Genomic DNA, 23096 nt, shown 5'->3' with positions numbered 1-23096 from the left:
AGGGAGTGTGTTCCACAGCAGGGAGCACCGGTAGAGCCAAAGCCGTGTCGGTTCAGGCCCTAAGATGCACCTACGCTTCACTCGCAGCTCTACGACACCCAGAGGCCACCACAGCTTATGCCATAGTGGGCGGGGTCTGAGATAGCCGTGCGCGGGGGCGGAGCCTTGAGGAAGGGGCGGGCCGAATGCAGGCTTCCGGCGGAAGAGCGCAAGAGCAAGATGGCCACTACCAAGCGAGTGTTGTATGTGGGTGAGCAGGCTTGGGGGCTAGGCGGATGGTGGGCGAACCGGGGCGGGAGTGGGTCGTGGCGTGGAGCTGGACAGGTTTCCGGACGCGGGAGGCGGCGAGCAGGTGTCTAGGTGGCATCTGTGGCGGTATTGCTTGTGTCTCAGAGAGTGAGCCTGAGACATAATTGCACCTCTTTTCGAAGCCCGCCATCCTCTAACAACAACCTCTTCATCACCTGGGCCCGGGGCGATGGTTGGAGGAATATTAGGGACCTCTGAATCCTCGCGTCCATTCATTTTACATTCACCGCAGCAAAGGCTCAGCCCCCACTCTTCAGGGAAAGAGTTCCCAGGCTAGCCGCCTAAAAATGAGAATAACCCCAATAGCACAGTTTGATGAGAGCTCTGGTGGGGACGGACTCTGGTGACTTAGGGCTCGGTGTGGGGAGAAATGACCCCTCCATCTGGAGAGGTGAGAGCAAGTTTACAGGTTGCGGTGACGCCGGAGATGAGCTGGAATTAGCCAGGTAGCGAAATAGGAGCAAGTGTGTTTACTGAAAGGGAGCAGCACGAGCAAAGGCCCAAAGGTGTGAAATAGTCTAACACTTGCAGGGAAATGTGTCGTTTTGCGGGGAAGCAAAGGGTAAGAGGCTGAAGAAGTGGGCAGGGCCTTGTGTACAGTGCTAAGTTTGTTCTTTATCCCGAGGATTAAGTACTTTAAGCAGGGAAGTGATGAGTTAAAGTCTGTACGTTCCCAGGATGGTACTGGTTGGCTTTGTGGAGGAGAAGGGAGGCAGTTATGAAGCTGTGGAGATTCTGGAGGGAATCTCCGGGCTAGATGAGGGTCTGAAAGGAGAGTGAAGAGTGTGCTTCGTAAGTAAGTGTGAAGGAGCAAATAAGAGGGATATTTATGAACCCAAAGGACTGAATGGAAAGATCCCTGCCCTGACAACGGCATGTTGATTTTACAGCAGGGACTTCTCAAGAGAATGGAGGACGGTAGTTCAGAAGGCACTTAATGTCTTTGCAGGTGGACTCGCAGAGGAGGTGGATGACAAAGTTCTCCATGCTGCTTTTATCCCTTTTGGAGACATCACGGATATCCAGATTCCTCTGGATTATGAAACAGGTGAGTTGTCTTAGTGTTTCTCATGCCCAGAATCCTCCTGCTAGGAAAGAACTTAAAATTTTTGTAAGTCATATTACAATACGTTCTAAATATGCTTTGGGCAGCGTGACAGTGATCTTTATGCAGAAGGACTTCACGGAGACGTGGGGTTGTGAGCTGAAGTATGCTTTTCAGATCCCATATATTGCATTTGAAGTAAGACAAGGTTTTCATTTAGCCAGTAGGAAGATTGGTTTCGAGCTACATGGAGAGCTGTTGTTTCAAACTGCCTGCCAGGCACTCTCCTACACCTGCTCTCTTCTTGGCAGCTGTGCTGCTAAATAGGGTAGCAGGAAAGCCCAGCTTCAACAATGGGGCCTCAGCTTCTTTGCACCTGAACTTTCCTTCAATTAGTATCACAGCTGCAGTTCAGTTTTCTGTCTTAATCTTTGTTGTCATTTTTAAGGTTGGAGTTTTAGGCCCAGCTCTAGAGTACACAACTAGTTTAGAAATCCCACTAGGGGATCATAGAGAGGGAATTTTGGGAGACCTATGTGAGTTAATTGATCATTCAAGAAAGCAGGCTTACTCAGCAACAAAACCAAGCAGCCCCGCTTAACAACAGCACCATATAGCAGTGACACCTGCATTCTGCTGGTTGAGGTCAGTAAGTTAATGATCCCTTGGCCGTGCTCCTGCTGCTGCTGCTGGTGCTAAGTCGCTTCAGTCTTGTCCGACTCTGTGTGACCCCCTAGACGGCAGCCCATGAGGCTTCTGTCCCTGGGATTCTCCAGGCAAGAACACTGGAGTGGGTTGCCATTTCCTTCTCCAATGCATGAAAGTGAAAAGTGAAAGTGAAGTCGCTCAGTCGTGTCTGACTCTTAGGAACCCCATGGACTGCGGCCCACCAGGCTCCTCTGCCCGTGGGATTTTCTAGGCAAGAATACTGGAGTGGGTCGCCAGTGCCTTCTCCTGGCCATGCTCCTGTGCACACACTAAAAACAAAAATATAGGGGAAAGGTGACATTATACTGAAACCCGAAATGATTTACCATATTTTAATATCTGTTACTGCCTTCTTGCTCATTTCCATAGTGCCATGATAGTCCTAGCGGGGCCACACAGGATCAAAAACTCCCCTACCCAGCATGTAGGAAGAATCAGTGATGGGAGACTCAAAGAATGAGGAAGAGGATAGTCGTCTTCTCCTCCTCACTTTTCCTTTAATTATAAAAGTATAGCCCAGGACTTCACTGGTGATCCAGAGGTTGGGAATCTGCCTGCCAATGCAGGGAAAATTCCACATGCCTTGTGGCAACTGAGATAGTGCTCCATAACTACTGAGCGGTGCTCCACAACAAGAGAAGCCACTGCAATGAGAAGCCCACACACTAGAGAGGAGCCCACGCAACCGGAGAGTAGCCCCGACTCGCCACAACTAGAGGAAGCCTCCATGCAGCAGCAAAGACCCAGCACAGCCAAAAACAAATAAATGAATTTTAAAAGTAAAAAAAAAAAAAAACTGTACCCCACTAAGTTCTTGTCACAGCACCCTCTTGCCTGCCTCCTTGTATTTCTCACAAGCATCATATACTAATAAATGACTTTTTCCATGCCGCTTTGCCTCTCAGCGAATTCTTTTCTCAAGGAGACGAAAGAACCTCAGCTACATTAAGTCCTGAGATTGTTTTGTGGTTTCAGCAACCTGTGCTCTGCTGAGTCCTGAGACGAGTTGTATGGCTTCAGCTCTTATCATCAACATTGTATATGGATTTAACCTTCCTGGGACCTTTATATGTATAAAAACAATAAGGTTATGTTGACTCTGTAAGGTTAATTGGTTACTTAAACAAATGCTTTTGTGCACTTGGCCTTTCTAGTTGGTGTTGGTTAGATTAGCATTTTGCTGAGGATTAAGACTGAGCATCCTTACCCAGGTTTTAGGATTCACGACTTATGCACAGTTGATGTTCAGAATGTATGTTTGGAATGATTGATTGATAGGTTAAATGACTTCATTTTTCTAGCTGCCTTTCGTGCAAAGGTTAAGATTTGATTTGGCTTTGGTAAAGAATGCTGCCTTTAAAGATTAAAAGTATAGTTCATTATTTAGCTATGTTCACTACAAAACGGGCTTCCGTGGTGGCTCAGATGGTAAAGAATCTGCCTACAATGTGGGATAATTTCCTGGGTTTGATCCTTGGGTTGGGAAGATCCCCTGGAGAAAGTAAAGGCTACGCACTCCAGTGTTTGGGCCTGGAGAATTCAATGGACAGAGGAGCCTGACAGGCTACAGTCCATGGGTTCACAAAGAGGGGGACACGACTGAGTGACTTTCACTCACTACAAAACAGTTTAATTTAGTTGCTTAAAATGTTATTTAAACTAGAAAGAATCAGAGTAAGATACCTTTTTCCTAAATAGTGATGGTGTAGAATTTCTAGTAAATGGATAAGGCATGTGACTGACTTCACTTTCTTTGTGACCACCTGGCTTCTTCCTGTTGCCAACATGATAATTGCTTGATATTGTCTGCCTTTTTTCAGAAAAGCACCGAGGATTTGCTTTTGTTGAATTTGAGTTGGCAGAGGTGAGAAAATTGTTATCTGTGTTAAGTATTTGGCTTGTTATTATTGTTACTGATTACAAAAGGAGCTGTTCTTCATTTGGGATTGGGGTTTTGGGCCTCATGCTGATGCTTCCAGAGAGATGAGAAACAGTTTGAAGGAAAGCTGCCTTCACTTAATGAAACCATGGGCTGTGATAAACATCACAGACCTGCTCGGTCCTGCCCCTCTCGCTCTGCAGAACTCCTGCAGCCCTGCTCATTGAGCATCTTTGCCTGGTAGCACTGGTGATACTTTCTTTGTCTTCCACTAAATGTGGCTCAGAGGTTAAAGCGTCTGCCTGCAGCGCGGGAGACCTGGGTTCGATCCCTGGGTCAGGAAGATCCCCTGGAGAAGGAAATGGCAACCCACTCCAGTATTCTTGCCTGGAGAATCCCATGGACGGAGGAGCCTGGTGGGCTAGAGTCCACGGGGTCGCAAAGAGTTGAACACGACTGAGCGACTTCACTTTCACTTTCAAATGGCAAATAGCTGAAGTCAGCCAGGAAGTGCACTTGGTTAGACACGTGCAACCTGGGTGAGGAAAAAAAAGAGACCTTTTTCTGTTGGATTGTTCTTTTGTTGTCATTTTACCAAGTATGTGTTTAGACACTACAAGAAGCATTTGACTGCAAACCTAAATTCGTACCTTGTCTTTTTTTGGCAGGATGCTGCAGCAGCTATTGACAACATGGTAAGGCTGGGAATCGTGTTTCTTACAGAAGTTGCTTTTTGGTGGTACAGAGGGCACTTAGTTCTACATTGGGTTTGCTAAACCTCCAAAGTTACAAGATTGCATCAGGAAGTACATATAAATTGTCATCGTGTGAAAATATTCACTGTGAATTGATCACTTATGAAATTGTCCTTTCTCAGATATCTTTCTCCATTTGATAATAATGTAAAGGCTAATCATCCTTGTTGACCAGTCTCTCACTGGCTGCCTGTGTCTAGGATAGGAAATTGTAAACAATGTAAAGTAATTGCACAGTGAAACTGCATATTTTACAAAAGAGGCAGGGTTTCATGAAGTGTTAGACCAGTTAACAATTGAGAAGAGAAATTTGATAAGGATAATGATAGGATGTGCTGCTGATCCAAGTGATTGGGACAGCCTGGAGAGCTCCTTGGGGCAATGATGTAGCTCTTGAGTGTGTGTTCCCTCTTCAGGATACTTAGGATTTTCACATTAGATAGGAAATGCAAAGATAATCATACTGTTGATAGGATTTTATTGGAAAAAATACTGCAGATGTATAAACATCCATTATATCTCTGTTCTTCAAATTAGGCCATAGTTTAAAAGCTGAATTTTAACTGTAAGAAATTTATTTTCATTAATTTCAGTTTCATCACAGTACATTCCCAATTTTTTCCCCCTTCACATTTTACCATGTGTTACTGTCTTTAAGTGATTTCACATTGAGTGACCTTTCCTGGTACCAGTTATCCTAGGGTAATAAGGCTTTCCTTCATTCCTGTTCTCTGTTTCCCATTCATCAACTGTTGTCCTCAGCTCTCAGAGTGAGATCACTTCTCATTGCTTAAGGCTGACCTTGACTTTTGAAAATGAACTCAGGTACTTGGAAATTGCATTTATCCTTGTAATTTCAGAGTACTCTGAAAACAGCGTCACTTTTGCTAGCACAGGTCATTACTAGAAAGAAAGGAGGTCAGATACTACTGCATATAAACTAGATATACAACAAGGTCCTACTGTATAGCACAGGGAACCTGTTATTTAATATCGTCTAATAACCTACAGTGGAGAAGAATCTGACAAAGATATATATATATACACACACACCCAAAACATTGTAAATCAACTATGCTTCAATTTTAAAAAAGAAAGGGACTTCCCTGGTGGCCCAGGGGCTAAGAATCCGCCTTGTAATGCAGAGGACGCGGGTTCAGTCCCTGGTCAAGGAATTAAGATCCTACATTCCGTGGAGCAACTAAGCCTGTACTGCAGCTAGAGAGTCCATGGGCCACAGCAAAGACCTCATGTGCTGCACCTAAGACTCAGTACAGCTAAATAAGGAACTAATAAAGTTGAAAGGAAGAAAGAAGAAAGGAACTGTATGATGGCTCCCAGGAGGAAATTCTCTGCAGCCCACGGGCTGCCTTGTGGCAGGTGTATAACTTGCTGTTAGGGGATCAGGGATTAAGGGAGAACAAATCATGAGCTTGTCTCAGATGTATCAGAAGTAAATGGAAAGCATCTGACTTTCTTTTAACCTAACAGTTTAAGCAAATGGATTTTCACACTTTTCAGAATGAATCTGAGCTCTTTGGACGGACAATTCGTGTCAATTTGGCAAAACCCATGAGGATTAAGGAAGGCTCTTCTAGACCAGGTGAGTGGGAGCAATACAGATGCCCATCACACCCTCCAGTTTGGCCTTGCCTGCCTTCCTGTCCCAGTTTTTTTGAAAGTAGGCACTGAATGCTTCTCTGGCGGACAGTAGTAGAGGATGGTTTACATTGGCAAAGGACATGTGCCACCTTTGTGGGGAAATAAAGAGTGTAGCTTCTCAGCCACGCCAGGGTAATTGTTTCCTTTATGAGAGAAGCCATGCCTGATCTCTCATCTGTCCCAGTGTTCTCAACATTCCTGGCAGGTTCCATCAGGGGCTGGGACTGGCAAGGGCTGCACCTTTCCCTGGGGCTTTTAATGTAGCTTTTTAATGTAGCCCTGCTAAGAGCTTGGAGAAGGAAATAGCAACCTACCCCAGTATTCTTGCCTAGAGAATCCCATGGACAGAGGAGCCTGGGAGGCTATAGTCCATGGGGTCTCAAAGAGTCAGACACGACTAAGCGACTAACACACACAAGAGCTGGACTTGAGGGCTGGCAGTCTATAAAAGATGGGAACTTGCCTGACACATGCGACTTCCCAAAGTGGAGACCTCTGGCCGAGAGGGCCACAAAACATGTTCTGCTTCACTGACCAGAGCACCTATTTAGCAGCTGGCTGATGGCTTGAGTTGGTTCTCATCTGCTCGCTTCTTTCCTTTTAGTTTGGTCTGATGATGACTGGTTGAAGAAGTTTTCTGGGAAGACGCTTGAGGAGAACAAAGAGGAGGAGGGGTCAGAGCCTCCCAAAGTGGAAACGCAGGAGGTGAGATTGCAGGCTGGCACTTCCCCCCAGAAGACTGTTTTTTTTTAGGTTTTTATGGAAATCTGTAAATGTATATACAAAAGTAGAGAGAATGAAAAGTGAACTCACAGTGTTTTGGTGGAGGTTGGTAATGAGTGAACTGAAGAGAAGCTCTAAGTCTCTCGACCTTGTGCTCTGCGTGAGGAGCTTCTCAGCTCTGCTGGGTTCTGTTCTGTGATTGTTTTTGACTAGGAGGAAGTATGAGGTGAGGAAGGGCAGTGAGTGGGCCTCTGCACCCTCCTGGTCAGTCCTCCTCCTTCACGCAAGTGTTGTGCTCCCAGCTCACCGTCTTTCTGTTCCTGACGCAAGGGAGGCAGAGGGGGGTGAGGGTACCTTCCCTGGGCAGTCTGGGCACAGGTGTGAGGTCCTCCCAGGGAATCTGCCTTGGCACTTCCTTCTGATTCTCAGTGCACCTCTCTAACCATTGCCTCTCCAGCTGCCCCTCCCCATTATAACTGATATTCTGGGTTTCTTTCTTGACTCATAATCTCTCTCCCCTCTCTGCCAAAACAGCAGCAGTCACTCTGATCTTTCACAGCCTCTCCTAGGCTCTTGGACTCTCCTGGCCTCTGTTTCTAGTCCTGAGCTTCAGACATTTCTAATGCAAGTCTTGCCCTCCCTCCTCTAATCTTGTTCATCCTGTGTTCTCCAACTCACTAACTTACCACTTTCCATCCACATTGACTCAAGCAGGAAATAGGCTAAGCAGAGTGCCTACAAGTGGTGTATAAAGCAAGGTCCCTGCCACCTCCATTGTGAGCACTTCGGTACTCCTTGCTTCCGTTGCAGCCAGCCTGTGCACACGCAGGGCTATGCACAGGGAGGGGATGGTGTTACAGAAATGGGTCCTTTTAACTGGATCAAGGTGGGTGACCTTGAGCTGGGGTGTGAAGGTGTTGAGAGTTGTCTGTTTGGGGCCAGAAAAGTGTTGTTTGTGAACACACAGGAGGGTGAAGGCGAGGCAACCTGATGTGTCTGAGGGAGTGTGATGAGATGACATGCCTGCCAGGTGGGGCTCCAGGTAGACGAGGCTGAAGTCTCCTGCCACTGGATGCCAAACTGGGGGCCATGGCCGTGGCCTTCACCTTCTACAGCCCAGGGCCTTCCCTGGCGTCACCTTGTTCAGCTTGCTCACTAGTTGGGTTCTCAGGTGTGTTCATTCACACTCGCTCTCCTAGTTGGGGAGTCAGGGCATTCTCTCTAACCTGGCCATTTCTCCTGCATCTAGGGAGAGCCCACTGTAAAAAAGGCCCGGTCAAACCCTCAGGTGTACATGGACATCAAGATTGGGAACAAGCCAGCTGGCCGCATCCAAATGCTCCTGCGTTCAGACGTCGTGCCCATGACCGCAGGTGAGCAGTTTTTTCTTTAATACAAGTGAATGTGTATTCACGGTTGGTTTGTTTGTTTCTTTTAAAGTACACACACACACACACACACTCTCTCTCTCTCTCTCTCTCTCTCACAGTATTGAAGGCAATAAATTGAAAACCTGAGTCTTTGTTCCTTCTCCATATCTAATCATACTCTTCAGAACTAACTACCGATAACTAACAACTTCTTGAATATTTTTTCATTTGTTAAATACTGAATTCTATTTATCCTTCTTTTAATCTAAATTTTATTATGTAGACATATAGTTAGGAGTGTTAATTTCATAGTTTGTTTTGAAAAACACAGCAGTGCCCCCCTGCCCTACTGCCATCCCCCAGCACCATTTGCTGCTTCTCAGAGGCAGCCAATTTCAACTCTTAGCTGATTCTTTTGATTTTTAACCTCCATATTTGTAGATAATAGATGTATGTTGCTACTTTCTGATTTTTTTGTTTTTTGTTTTAATGTCTTTTCATTTTAGACATCTATTGACTTCCCACTTGAGAAGATAAGGAATTAGCTTTTGAAATCAGTTTCCCAGTTCCTTCATCCTTTTATGCTGTTACCATAATTTTAGTTAGGTCACAGGTCATTCTATGTAAGCATCATACTGTGATAGCTTCTTTTCATACACAGCACTTTGTTTTCCCTGGAATTCATAATTCTCTTGTTTTCACATTTGCTTAGTATTCTGTACACATATTCCTGAGCTTTCCCAAATTTTCCTGCTTGTGTAAATCTCCATCATGTTCAAACACATCAGATATTTTGTCAGTTTCACTTATTCCTCCCTGGAGCCCTCTGACCTCCTCCGGCTTGGACCAGTTGCCTTCCAGGCCCATCTCATAGCCTTTGTCTTGGGATCTCCTGCTTTCGCTTCCTGTCTTGGGACCTCTGTTGTCTTTTTTGATCTATTCCCTCACTTTGGTAGAGGATATAATTCTGTAGCTTATGGAGAAAAGAACTTGGAGGGTCAGGTTTTTGAGACTGATGTGTGGAAATTTCTACTTTCCCACCTGATAGTTTAGATGTAGAATTCTAGAGAAGTCTAATGTCATTCTGATTCTTGGTCCTTTATACAAAACCTTTTTTTTTTTTTTTTTCTGTCTAGAGCTGAGCTGTCCCAATATGGTAGTCACTGTCCACGTGTGACTCTTTAAACCTAAATTAATTCAAGTTATATAAAATTAAGTTTCACTTCTTCAATTATTCAGATGCTTAACAGCTGTTAGATAACACTGGTCTAGATGCCTGAAGGGTCTCTGTGTCCTGTGTTCTGAAATACTGTCCCCTTGGAGTAGATCTCCTTCCATCCATCCTGCTAGATACTCAGTGGGCCCTACTATACTGGTTTCTCTTGCTGCTGTAACAAATTACCACAGACTTAGCAGCTTACAAGAACATAAATTTGTTGCCTTAGCTGTTCTGAGGGCCAGAAGTCCAACACAGGACTCACCAGGCTAAAGGAAGATGGTGGCTGGGTTACCACATTCCTTACTGGAAGCTCTATGGGTAGATCTGTTTCCAGAGACAGTCACTTTGTTGACAGAATTCAGTTTCCTGCATCTGTAGATGAAGGTACCCATTTCCTTGCTGGCTGCCAGCTGAGGGCTAGTCCCAGCTTCCAGAGGCTTGTGGCCCCCCTCCTTTATCATCACAGCCAGCAGTGATTGATCCAGTCCCTCTCACGTTTTGAATCGCCTGCCTCCTTTCCCATCCACTTCTTTTTTGGGGGGTGGGTTGTCGGGGAGATGGAATATAATTGCTTTACAGTGTTTTGTTAGTTTTTGCTGTACAACAGTCCATCCACTTCTAACTCTCTCTTTCTGCCTTTAGCTGGGAAAGGTTCTCTGGTTATAACCTGTGATTATACTAGGCCCACCGGGGTAGTCTAGGCCACTCTCCCCATCTCAGTGTCTGGAACCTTAATCACATCTGCACAGTACCTTCTGCTGTGAGCAGCATATTCTCAGGTTCCAGGAATTGGGACATGGACATCTTTCGGGAGCCATTATCCTGCATACCACACCCATCAGTTAGGACAGTACTATCTTTTGAAAAGTTTTCCTTGAATTATTTCTTTACTGTTATCCCTTCTGATTTTTCTCTACTCATATTTTGGAACATTTTTAAATGTTCTTTTTCATAGTATCCCGTGCTTATTTCATGCATGTACTATCATTTCATCTTGGGAGATTAGTATACTAAAATTTCTTTTTCCTATACAGCTTATGTTTGAAATTATTTTTTTCAGTTTTTTTTTCTTTTTGTTTTTCTTTGTTTGTTATTGATCTGTTTGCTTGTTTCAGTCTTTGCTTTTCACATTGGATGCCTTTCTCATATATAAGACTAGGGTCCTTAAAATCTGCTTGGAAACTCCCTGGACATTGGTAAGGCTTGCTGACTGAGGCTTCCTCTATGAGGTGATTCTGTCTTTCTGTTGGACCTCGGATATCAGTATCCCTGAGTCATAGTCTCTTGGACAGAGCAGAGGCCACAGAGAAGACTCTAGTCTCTTGCTAATGGTTCTATGTCCAGTTGTTTGTCATGGAGGGTGGGAGGTTGTGGGAGCAGTATATGAACTTCAGTAAATCTCCATTTGTCATCATGGTACCTCAACGCTCAGGTATGTATAAAGCATCCCAGACCAGAGACCCTCTGCTTTAACCTGCTGGAGGGTAAACCTCCCACCAGCAGCCAGGGCTAGGGAAGAGAGAGGATCTGGGGGCTAGCTACTTTTTTAAGTGAGCTTTCAACCAGACTTACTGCTTTTAGAACCATCTTCATCCTTGTCACTGAGGTTTTGGAATTTCTGCAGCAGAAATCAAATTGCTTCTTGGCTTTATCAGCTTAAGCTTCAGCTTTGTTAGGTCTGCTCTGTCAGTTATGGCTCCTGTTTGTCTTCTAGGTTCCAAAGATTTTTGTTGCTGTTGTCTCTTCTCTTGCTCCTTTTTAGGGGATAGTCATTTTATCCATATTTTAAGTGTATGATTTACTGGCGTTAATTGCATTCACAATGTTGTACAACCATCGCCACTATCTACTCTCAAAACTTTTGCACCACCCCTAATAGCAACTATACAGTCCATGGAATTCTCCAGACCATAATACTGGAGTGGGTAGCCTTTCTCTTCTTCAGGGGATCTTCCCAACCCAGGGATCGAACCTAGGTCTCCCACATTGCAGGCGGATTCTTTACTGTCTAAGCCACCAGGGAAGCCCAAGAATCCTGTGGATCTTCATGACCCAGAAATCGAACTGGAGTCTTACAGGCGGATTCTTTACCAGCTGAGCTACCAGGGAAGCCAAATAGAAATTCAGGACTCGTTAACAGTCACTCCCCTTTCTCCTCTACTCCCAGCCTCTGGTGATGGTTAATCTACTTTCTGTCTCTCTGAATTTACCGTTCTAGACATTTCATATACATGGAGTCATAACAGTAGTTGTCCTTTGATGTCTGATTTACTTCACTCAGCATTGTGTTTTCAGGGCTCATTTAGGTATCAGTACGGCTGGCTGATATTCCCTTGTCTGGATAGTCCACAGTTTGTTTCTCTACTCATTTGTTGATGGACACTTGAACACTGGTTCCACTTTCCAGTTATTATGAATAATGATACTGTGAACATTTGTGTACAAATAAGGATTTAAATCCCTGTTTTCAATTACTTTGGGTGCCTCCCTAAGACTGGAAATACTGGGTCATGTGGTAATTCTAGTTTGACTTTCTGAGGAACGACCAAATTACTCTCTACAGTGGCTGCACCACTTTCCATTCTCATAAGCAGTGTATAAGCATTCTAGTTTCTTTACATCCTCACTTGTTTTCTGTTTATCATAGTCATCCTAGTAGTTCGGAAGTGGGATCTCATTGTGGTTTTGATTTGTATTCCCCTAATCACTAATGATGTGAAGCATCTTTTCACATGCTTAGGGGTAGGGGCCATTTGTGTATCTTCTTTGAGGAAATGTCTGTGAAAGTCTTTTGTGTATTTACTTACTAGGTTGGTTTTTTGTTGTTGATTTGTAGGAGTTCATTGTATATGAACACTTAAGAGATGTGATTTGCAAATGTTTTCTTCCATTCCCTAAGTTGCCTTTTCATTTTGTTGAGAGTGTCCTTTGATGTCCAGAAGTTTTTCATTTTGATGAAGTCTCATTTGCCAATTTTTTGTTACTTATACTTTCAGTGTTGCAGTTAAGACATTGCCAAGTGCAAAGTCACAAAGACTTGACCTGTCTTTTTCTCTAAGATCCTGTTTGGTCTTTCTTTTTAAAAATTGCTTTACCACCAGTTTAGGGTGGAGCAGATCTAGAATGCATGTTTTCACGCCTTCTTTAAGTAGAATTCCATCTAATCCTTTGAGATAATCAGTATCTCAAAGGTTTATAATGAACATGTCATATTTTGAAATGAAAATATGAATATTAAACAAATATAACATAGTTTTTCAGAGTCTAGTTAGAGATCTCGTTGTTTGGTTTTTTTTGACCATGCCCCCGAGGCATGTGGGATCTTAGTTCCCCAACCAGGGATTGAGCCTGTGCTCCTTCCTTGGAAGCATGGACTCTTAACCACTGGCTCACCAAGGAAGTCCCCCCATTGGTTTGTGTTTTAATCAGGTGCCTTTTCCTTTCTCGGCCCCAGAGAATTTCCGCTGCCTATGCACCCACGAGAAGGGCTTTGGCTTCAAGGGCAGCAGTTTCCACCGCATCATCCCCCAGTTCATGTGCCAGGGCGGTGATTTCACCAACCACAATGGCACCGGGGGCAAGTCCATCTACGGGAAGAAGTTTGACGATGAAAACTTTATCCTCAAACACACGGGACCAGGTAGGATCCGGCTGGTGGGTGATGGTCGCTGGGCTGGGCTGTGGCAGGATGGCTGTGCAGGGGGGTGATAGGCTGTGGTTCTGGTCTCCTCCAGACCCCCACCCAGGGAACAGGAGAGGCGTTCATTCTGGCTGGAACGGGGCGAGCCTGTTTCCATCACAGTGTCCACAACTGTGGGAATAGCTTAAATTTTGTGGTCAGCCACTGTAAGCCCTCTCTTCTTCCCTCAACCCCACTGCCTGCCTCTCTGTCAGACTCTCTAGTAAAAAATTGCAGTGGTTGGTTCCCCAGCAACTAGAAAAAAATACAGAACTACACTGATATTTAAGACTGCAGTTCTCTAGGGGGCCCTCGGCAGCCACAGTAGACAGAACTCCCTAGTTCACGCTCAGTCCTGGTCAGAGACGACAGTGGCCGCCTTCACTCCCGAAACCTCCACGTCACCCTCTGCCCCAGCTGATGCTTGGCCTCCCACATCTGTGCACACCTGCCTGCGCTGACTGCCCCCCAAGTACAGGGGCTGAGCCACCTCCCCTCTGCTCATGACCCGGACCCTCCCCACCCCTCGCCCTTCGGAACCTGGTTCTGCACTCATGCCCCGCCGCTGCCCCCTGTAATGCCCGTCCCCTGCTCTGCTCGATCAGCACAAAAGCACACAGTGTCGATCTTTTCTTTGACTCACGTCCCCCCTCAGCTATCACCCATGCCTCTGGTCCCCTTTTTAACCGAAACTTCTTGACAAAGTTATCTAGGCTCCCTGCCTTTGGTTCTCTCGGTCCCCCTCTAGACAGACTTCAGGCGCCACTGGCCCACTGAAGGCACTCTTCTCCACCCGGCCCATAGTCGGCTCCTGCTGCTCGTCCCGTTCGCCCTCCCATCTGCAGGTGCAGAGGCAGCATCTGCACCCCCTGCTCCATGCCCAGGACCACCAGCAGGGTCAGGGGAGCTGACGGGCGCTTCTCTCCCCCAGGCCTGCTGTCCATGGCCAACTCCGGCCCAAACACCAACGGCTCCCAGTTCTTCCTGACGTGTGACAAGACGGATTGGCTGGATGGCAAGCATGTAGTGTTTGGGGAGATCACGGATGGCCTGGACGTCTTGCGGCAGATTGAGGTGGGTAGCTGCCAGGGCCCCTGGGGTACAGCCATGAATGTGGGAGAGCTGAATCGGGGCCTGGAGAGAGACAACAAGCTGCTGTTGGGGGGTGGGGGGTGGGACAGGCAGGGGGGTGGGTATCCCTGAGCCACCCTTACTCTCCACCCTCCCTCCCCTGATTCCTCCTCTTCCGTTCGGCCCACAAAGGCCCAGGGCAGCAAGGACGGGAAGCCCAAGCAGAAGGTGATCATCTCCGACTGTGGGGAGTACGTGTGAGAGGGGAGCTGTCAACCCAGGGCACCAGCACCCAAGGTGTCCCGTTGGTAGCGAGCAGGGCTTCGTGTCGTGGCCCTTCCTCGGGGTCAGCGTGGGACAGCTCCTATGCAGGCGCAGCCTGCGCCTCCTCTGGCTCTTCCTCAGGTATGGCCTTGGGCCCAGGGCTGCCCTCCCCACTGTGGACAGCTGTGCATGGCCTATCCAGGCCTTTGCCACCAAGGGCTTCTCGTGGGCCCACCTGTGTGACTCCTGGACATTTTCTTTTGGTAAAATAAATCCTAGTTTTGGTACTACTGCCTCCAGCTAGTTCCTGGGAGTTGTCAGATGTCACCTATAAAGCTAAACTGTCCCCTGAGACGGATTGGTGAATGAATAGGGCATAATCTCTTCCCGACGGTTTTTCTTTTCTTCCCTTGGATGATTCCCTGAGATGCCGGGTGATACATCTTCAGATCAGATACCCTTGTCAGACCACTGTCAAGACCGTGGGCATCAGAGACAGTGGAAAAATTCCTGTCTTCAGTGCTTCCACTGCCGCATCACACTGCCGGCCTCAGAGCCAGTGAGTGTATTGCTCAGTCTCCGTGACGCATTTGCTTATTTGCTCACTTTCATTTTACAGATTTTTAAAAATGATACTTTATTACTCACAGTGCCTTTTCCATGCTAGGTACTATACCTATTTGTCAGGAGACAAGGGGTTAGCAAACCCCTTGGTTCTAATCCAGCCCACTACCTGGTTTTATGAGTAAAGTTTTATTGGAAAGTCAGAGCCATTGGTTTACATATTCTTACTGCAGTGACAGAGTGGAGTAATTGGTGACAGATACCATATGGTCCCTGTATTAGAGTTCTTCAGAGAAACAGAACCAATAGGATGTGCGTATGTGTACACAGAGAAAGATCCATTATACAGAACTGGCTCTACAGTTGTGGGGGCTGACAAGTCTGATAGCTGCAGGACAGGCCAGCAGCCTGGAGCCCCAGGGAGAGTCATGTTGAAGCTTGAGTCCAAAGACTGTTCTGAAGGCAGAATTCTTTCCCTCACAGGACCCTAGTCTGTCTGTCTTGAGGCCTTCAACCGATTGCATGAGGCCCACCCACACTGGGGGAGAGTCATCTGCTTTACTTGACATACTGATTTAAATGTCAGTCACATCTGAAAAATACCTTCACGGCACCATCTGGACTGGTGTTTGGCTAAAATGTGGATACCACAGCCTAGCTATAGACAGAAAATTAACCAAGACCATCCCTCACTAGCTCCTCCAGGGCCAGGCCCCATCTTTGCTGGGTGTGGTGGCTGCACAGAGGAAGAGACCCAGGGTTGTGGCCCCAGGACTCTGTGGCTTGGGAGTTTCTCACAGCGTGTCTGCTCCAGATGCTGCTGGCACAAAAAAAGACTGTTGGACCTACTTTTTAGTGGTGAAAAAGAGTTCCAGGTGATGGAAAATCAGAGAGCTATATTTTCAAAACGTATTTATTAGGGGAAATTATACCATATAACGTGGAGAAAGCACATCGAAAGCAGTTTATATAGTACAGTATGATTCCTATTTTGTACAAATACCTATCTGTAATATGTAAACATCTATATTTTATATATATATATATATATCTCCTAAGAAAAAAGCCTAGAAATAAATTCAACAAAATATTAACTAGCATATTTTTATCTGACTTGTAAGATTATGGTGATTGAAATTGTATTTTATTTTTTTGTTTTTTCCAAACTTTCCTCCAAAATTGTATTATTGCTGTAATAAAAGCACATTAAAAAAAGAGTGGGTCAAGTGCTTATAGAAGGCCTCCATGAGGAGGAACACTCAGGATGGACAAGCCCTGTTTAAATTGCCTAAAGGGCACCTCGGCAGTGCTGGGTGCCCTCAGCAGGCTCCTGGGAGCACAGAGCACGGTGTCACCACCCTGGCCACCGCCACATAACCGGCCACTTGCCCAGACCTTTAAAGCAGGTGAGAACACAAGTCCTGTCGTCAAAGGATTGTGGTGTGTAAATGTTTTAAGAAAAAGCACAGCTCTGAACAAACACCATCACCCATAAAATACATTCTCAGAAGAAGAAAGTTTTAGTGACCAAGCATAGAAGGGGCTCAAAACTAGCAAATTCTTTTGTAATAATACCGACAGATACCAGTTGTTAGGTAGAGTCTGCCTGGAATGCAGGAGACCCAGGTTCAGTCCCGAGGTCAGGAAGATGCCCTGGAAAGGAGAATGCAACTCACCCCAGTATTCTTAGGGGCTTCTCTGGTGGCTTAGCTGGTAAAGAATCCCCCTGCAGTGCAGGAGACCTGGGTTCAATTCCTGGGTCAGGAAGATTCCCTGGAGAAGGGATAGGTTACCCACTCCAGTATTCTGGCCTGGAGAATTCCATGGACAGAGGAGCCTGGCGGGCTACTGTCCATGGGGTTGCAGAGAGTTGAACACAATTGACTTTAACCAGTTGTTAAAGTATTTATATGCCAGAATGGTACTAAATGTTTGTGTACACAGATGATCTTTTTAATAGCTTGGAAGGAGAAAGCCACTATCCTGCTCTACAGAGGAAGAATACCCAGGATTCAAGTCCATTTGGCTTCAAAAATCTGTGCTCTTGTTCTGCCTGCTGCCTCTTTTCCTGTTTCTTAGGAAATTTTCCGGAACATGTTACTAGCCTGCCTTGGTTTGAAACAGCCTGGCGTGATGGCGTGCTCTTGAGGCCAGGATTGCACTGCAGAGAGCAAAACTTGTGCGCTTCTCCTTTAGCTTTTTTTCCCCACATCCTCCTCAACTATCAGCTGTCAGTGACTTCTCATTGCTGTCAGTGGGTCTGAACTGACCACCTTTATTTATCCTTCTAGTCTGGCCAGGTAAACAAGCCAGGCCCTGAGCAAGAGAAAGGGAAATGGTGGCATCTCTCCTGCCACTGCACCGCTTGGCTGAGCAAAGATAACTCTCGGGATAAAATACACGGGCCTTGTGTTCATTCACTACTGTTCCACCACTCAGGCTTTTTCCTGTTGATTTCACTTAGTGACCGGATGGCAGAAGTCGCTGGAAGTCTGACGACCAGGTACATAAACAATAACACTGCTTTTCAGTTGTTCTGGATGAAAAAGCAAGACTGCAGCTCTGTTCTGCTAAGCACTGCTTGGTTGGGAGGTGAGGTGTACTCAGTATCTGCTAACCTTTGGGTGACCAGACAGACATTCCTGGTGTACCCCTAACTAAGCCAATCACTGGCTGGGCCTAAAAATACCAAATTGAAAATCAGTTGTCAATTCTTCCATTTTAAAGGTAGTCGTTGATAAGAGTTTCTTTGGTAATTTGTAGCTGGTGAGCTAACATGTTTTGACTTTCCTAATGTGCAATAAAAAGAATGATCAATTTTCAAATAAAATTATCAAAATAATTGGCTAATTTAAGGTTTATACTTATTTTTCCCTGGTGGCTCAGATGGTAAAAAATCCACCTGCAATGCAGGAGACCTAGGTTCTATCCCTGGGTCGGAAGGTTCCCTGGAGAAGGGAATGGCAGCCCACTCAGGTATCCTTGCCTGGGAGAATCCCATGAACAGAGGACCTGACGGGCTACAGTCCGTGGGGTCACAAGAGCTGAACATGACTGAACGACTAAGCACATGCACAAGAGACAATCTTTGCTGTTGGGAAGAGAAAACTCTTAGGTAAGTACTAGAATAAAAAATAGGTTCCACATTATGTGCCAGTTCTGATTCATGATGGCCACCTGAGCTCCACGTTCAGGGTTACCAGGCTGCCTCTGGGCTCAGTGTGAGAAAGCTTGGCAGACACGGTTTCCTAGGCTGAAAGCCCTTTGCAGATCAAAAAGCTTCATATTACAGATGGGAAATGAGGCCCAGAGGAGGAAGTCACAAAGTCACATCCCTAACATGTAAGCCAGAGCCTAGATCCCTACACTGTTGGGGAGCTCACCGCCTTCCTGTGTCCATGGAGAGTGGCTCTTCCTGTGCACTGGCTCCCAGAGCCCTTCCCAGGTCCAGGTGGAGGGGCTGCTGTCCCACAGCCCAACCCCCTCCTCCATCCCTGCTGTGCTCCTGGAGCCCCTCAGGGCACAGAGTGAACTCCAGGGGTGTCATCCTGGGCTGTGCCCATGGGTTGGGGCGGGCCCAGGATCTGTTTTTAATGATATTTTGGGGTTTGGACAGCTGGGTTCCGTCTGCTTCAGCAGGTAAATTACAGGCTTACCAAGTCAGAAATCAAATAAACACTCCAGCTGCTGGTGGCCTCTCCAAGGAGAACAGTGGTTTCTGGGAACCTCCCCACCCAGCTCAGCCTAATTGCCACCTGTCACTCCCCTGGGACCCGGGCCTTTACTTTGGCTCACAGGCCCCAAGAACAGGACGGGACTCCAGGGTACACAGGGTGACGCAGACTTGCATGACCAGTCTGTTTTTGACAACTTGACACAGGCAGGTGCTGACCAGCCCTGCCCTCGCCCCACGCCTGGCCACAGGCCACCCATTGTCCCTGGGTGCAGTGAATTGCTCCTTAGCAGGAGAAGGCAGACAGTTTTCACTCTACATGCCAACTCTAATCTGTTGGTGGTGGCCACTTGAGTTTGGTGCTGATCACTGAAATTCTCTCCAGAGTTGAATGAAAAAATATCAAGGTTGATTATTGATGACTCCGGTGCAGAAAGTTAAGAGAAGCTTTGTCACCCTTGCTGCGCATTATCATCCTGGGCCACCCGATGTAGCCACCATACTGGGCTCAGCGAAAAGCTAATTTTTTCACAGAGCTGAACTTCTGATGGTTCAACACAGTGACTAATAGATTGTAAAGCCCCCAAGAATTTTTTTCACCAAAGTGTCCATGCAAGGCACGTCTTCCCCCGACAGCAGAGACAAATCAAGGCAGGAAGACAGGGAAGGTAATTGACACTGGCCTTGGCCCTAAATCATGCTATTCATTCAGCTCTTTCTGGAGGTGACCCACATGCGTCCTTGTGGCCAACAGATTGGTCATTCAGACCCACAAATATAGAAAACAGGATGACTCCACACTCTGAGTGCCCAGAAATGCCCAGTTTTGCACCGGGGGGCGGGGGCGGTGGCGGTGGGTCAGGCAACTGGGGATGGACCAGGACCTGTCTGCACATCCCCAAACCCAGTCCTGGATGGTGAAGGGCCTGAGGTGGCCATCCTGGGCTCAAGGTGCCTCAGTTCACCCCACAGCCCCCACAGCTGCGCCAGCAATGGACAAGAGTAGGTCCTCAGACAGGACTCTGTCAACCCCAAAGAACAGTCAGCCTGAGCCTCTGGGGAGGGAGCTGGGATAGAACCCTGCTGGATGACCACCATGCAGAGTTCCACCACGACCATCAGGCACGCGATGGCGCAGAGGGCCTGGGGAGGACCAGCCCCTGGCAGGATGTGGGCAGGGGAAGGGTGCCTCGCTGCTGCCCTGCCTGAGCTGGGACGGCGCTGGGGGGGTCTCTGCCTGAGCTGGGACGGCGCTGGGGGTCTCCGCGCCCCCGCCCCCGCGGAGGGCCTGCCGGTGGAGTTGGGGCCTCAGTGGCAGCCGCAGGCGCGGACCACCATGTTGCGGTGCTTGCGCAGGATGACGTTGTTGCTGCTGTCGTAGTAGAGCACGGAAGTGGCGCTCAGCTTGGTGGGCGCGCAGCACGCCTTGGGGACCGCGTGCGGCTTCAGCAGGTGCACCTGGCGGGGGCGGGAGGGGGCAGCGGGCAGAGGTGTGAGAACCTCTGGCTCCTCCCGGGACCCCTGTCCCAGCGCCCAGCTCCTGCCGCCTGGGGCTCCGCCGCTGGCCCCTTCCCAGCTCCATCTCCTCCCCGCCCCCGCACCCTCCCCCCGCAGCCCGCCGGGCAGGTGCTGGCCTGAACTCTGCCCCGGCCCCGCCCCCTTGACGCCCGCCCTGCCCACTGCCCTCAGGCCCAGACTGAGCACCGGGGGCTCCTGCCACAGCCCCTCCCCTTAGATGGGAGAACCCTGACCCTGCGGATCCCCCGCACCTGTGCCAGCGCCGGCCTGGCGCCGCTACGACACTGTCTCCCCTCCCCCACCCCCTCTGCCCCTCCTTTTTCCCTGATCTCTTCTGTAACACCCCGCCTCGTGTCTTGGCCGCCTGAGCTGTTTCTGGTCCATCCGCCCCTCCAGGCTGCGAGCCGGTGAAGGTCCCTGTTACACCTCGAAATGCCCAGACTTCAGGCTCACCCTTGGGGTGTCCAACACCATTGTTTCTCAAAGCACCGCCACCCTTGTAACAACTTCCAGGCAGGGATTGTTCTGGGTGGATGACCGCTGGGGGCACAGGGGCCGAGTCACCTGCACAAGGCTGGGACCCGACTCGGGGAGGGGGCCGGGAGTCCCTGCTACCCTCCTGCAAACAGATCTACCCCTAAAAACAGTCCATCTGAGGAAGCTACTGCAGCCTCCACGCAAATATTTATGCAGAGACTCGGGCAGGATGAGCTGCAGTTCGTACTGGACTCTTCATCAGGGCGCCACAGGGATGGGCCTTGAAGGCACCCTCAGTCAGTCGGGGCCTGAGAGAAAAGGGAACCTGCTTCCATCCAGGGGACCTCCCAGCCCTCACCAAGGCCGATGAACAGGACCAGGATGAAGCCGTCTGATGAAGGGGGTGGGTTGGGGGGGGGTCTGTCCAGCAGCTTGGCCTGGGGTCCCCAGAGCCCAGCCCTTGTCCTGGGAGCCCCAGCTTGGAGCCAGCCTGCTGCCAGGACCATCAGCGTGGCACCAGGCTGCTTTGGGGCCCAGAGCCTCTCTGAGGCCGCAGGGGGAGCTGCGGCCTCTGTGGGGATGTCTGGCCAGACTGGGCTGTGGGAGCACTGCTCCCCAACTTCACAGCCTCCACCTGGGGTGGCTGGGCTCCACTTTCATAGGCCCACATGAAAGAAACCAGGCGACACTGCCCACCTGTGCCAGCCGCCTATGGGGCTCTAAGTGGCTGGAAACCTGGGAGGGCCTTTCCTGGGTTGGGACCCTCAAGAGAGGAGTCAGCACCACAAGGGCGCAGCTGTTCTGAAAGTCCATCGTGGACCAGGCTTCACCACGTGATCGACAGAGGACGGTCTTTGCCCTATCTGCACCAAACAGACTGACCTGAAGCCTAATTTGCCTTTGCATTCAATTCACTTTAGAGCCATGTGGGAGACCAAATCAGAGGCTCTGTAACTTATTGGCTGTGCATCGTTGGGAAATAGTCCTGCATCTGATGGCCTCTGTTTTCTTCTCTGCCAAATGGGTACAGTGGTATTTTCCTCTCTTCCGACACAAATGTAATTTCACATGCCTTGTGCCAACCCTACCCAGGTTAAGAATACAAAAGGGTCCCAGACATGGTCCCCGCTCTCATCCTCAGCAGGGGAGGAGGGGAGACGGGGGAACATTCCAGCAAACACCCAGGACCCCCAAGAGCAGCACAACATACAGCAGTGTCCTCGCTCTGGGAGCATGAGCGCTGGAGACCGACGCTGGCTGGGAAGGACCCAGAGACAAGGCAGCAGGGCGAGCAGGAGCTGGCCTGGCCCGGGGCAGATGAGGAGGTCCTGGTCAAAGGAGGGGGGCGAGGGCACTGGGACATGGGCTGGGGGATGCTTGGGAGGTGGGTAGGCCAGTGAGGGGCCCCAGGTCACAGGCCAAAGGCTCAGACTTCTCCCCAGGGATAAGAGATGCCACGGGGGGGGGGGGGGGGGCGGTTCCTGGCCCAGAAGGAGGTGGTCACATTTGTGCTTTAGTGCGACCCTCTAGCTGCTGTGTGGGGAATGTGGGGGGTGAGGCTGGAGGGACCCACTTCCTCCTCTTCGGCCCCAGGACACCCCAACCACCATCTCACCCCCTCCCTCCCACCCAGGCTCCTCTTCCTCCCCAGGTCTCTCCCACCTCCACTGTCTCCCCAGAAAATCTCTTCTGCACTCACGACTCGGAGACTCCAGACTTGCACCCCCAACCCTCAACTTCTCACGTAGGGTCCTGCAGGGCCTCACACACATGGGGATGGAAGCAGAACTGCTGATTCCCTCCAATCCGTTCTTCCACCCAACACCTTCGCTGCCCCCTCCTCGTCCTGGAGGAGGGCCTCACCTGGAGGCCTGGGCTCCTGCCCTCCTGCCTCCACTGTCCACATCTCACCCCACCAGGTGCCTGGTCCTCCTGTCGGGACCACAGCAGCTCCTCACTCCTCCCTGCTTCCTCCACCCTCGACCCCATGGTCTGTCCTCCTGCAGCTGCCAGAGATGCTTCCAGAGAGTGCCCAGATCAGGCCCTGCTTCTCTGAAATCTACTCCAGCCCCTCAGTTTACTTGGGATTAGATCTACCACCTGCCGAGCCTATGGGAGAGGCCCTGCCTCCCCCCAACATCATCTCCCTTCATCCTCCTCCCCTCCAAGCCAGGGTCCTT

At 48.8% G+C, this 23096-nt stretch overlaps 2 protein-coding genes across 4 annotated transcripts in view; one reads left to right on the top strand and one right to left on the bottom strand.

The window, feature by feature from the left end:
• Window positions 1–208: 208 nt before the first annotated feature.
• Window positions 209–16463, top strand: PPIE (peptidylprolyl isomerase E). 3 transcript variants are annotated; one of them, NM_001098161.1, is given in 10 exon segments: window positions 209–250; window positions 1259–1357; window positions 3883–3926; window positions 4610–4636; window positions 6218–6299; window positions 6963–7063; window positions 8331–8454; window positions 13125–13310; window positions 14281–14423; window positions 14613–16463. In NM_001098161.1, coding segments are annotated over 10 exon segments (906 nt in total). In that variant the 5' UTR covers window positions 209–219; the 3' UTR covers window positions 14682–16463.
• Window positions 15187–23096, bottom strand: part of BMP8B (bone morphogenetic protein 8b) — a 34926-nt gene continuing 27016 nt past the window's right edge. The window contains exon 7 of the mRNA XM_024990223.2: window positions 15187–20379. Within this exon, the coding sequence (XP_024845991.1) occupies window positions 20230–20379 (150 nt within the window). The 3' untranslated portion in view covers window positions 15187–20229. The remainder of the gene's footprint in view (window positions 20380–23096) is intronic.

This window comes from Bos taurus, chromosome 3 (assembly GCF_002263795.3).
Source record: "Bos taurus isolate L1 Dominette 01449 registration number 42190680 breed Hereford chromosome 3, ARS-UCD2.0, whole genome shotgun sequence".
Taxonomy (NCBI): Eukaryota; Metazoa; Chordata; class Mammalia; order Artiodactyla; family Bovidae; genus Bos; species Bos taurus.
The sequence above is the reverse complement of the archived record's forward strand: the minus strand, read 5'-3'. Positions and strand labels throughout refer to the sequence as shown.

Excerpts from the sequence above, each read along its gene's own strand:
- PPIE (XM_059884933.1), top strand. Across the intron at positions 6,300-6,962 it reads GGAAGGCTCTTCTAGACCAG|TTTGGTCTGATGATGACTGG; the intron begins GTGAGTGGGAGC and ends CTTTCCTTTTAG. Across the intron at positions 7,064-8,330 it reads CCAAAGTGGAAACGCAGGAG|GGAGAGCCCACTGTAAAAAA; the intron begins GTGAGATTGCAG and ends TCCTGCATCTAG.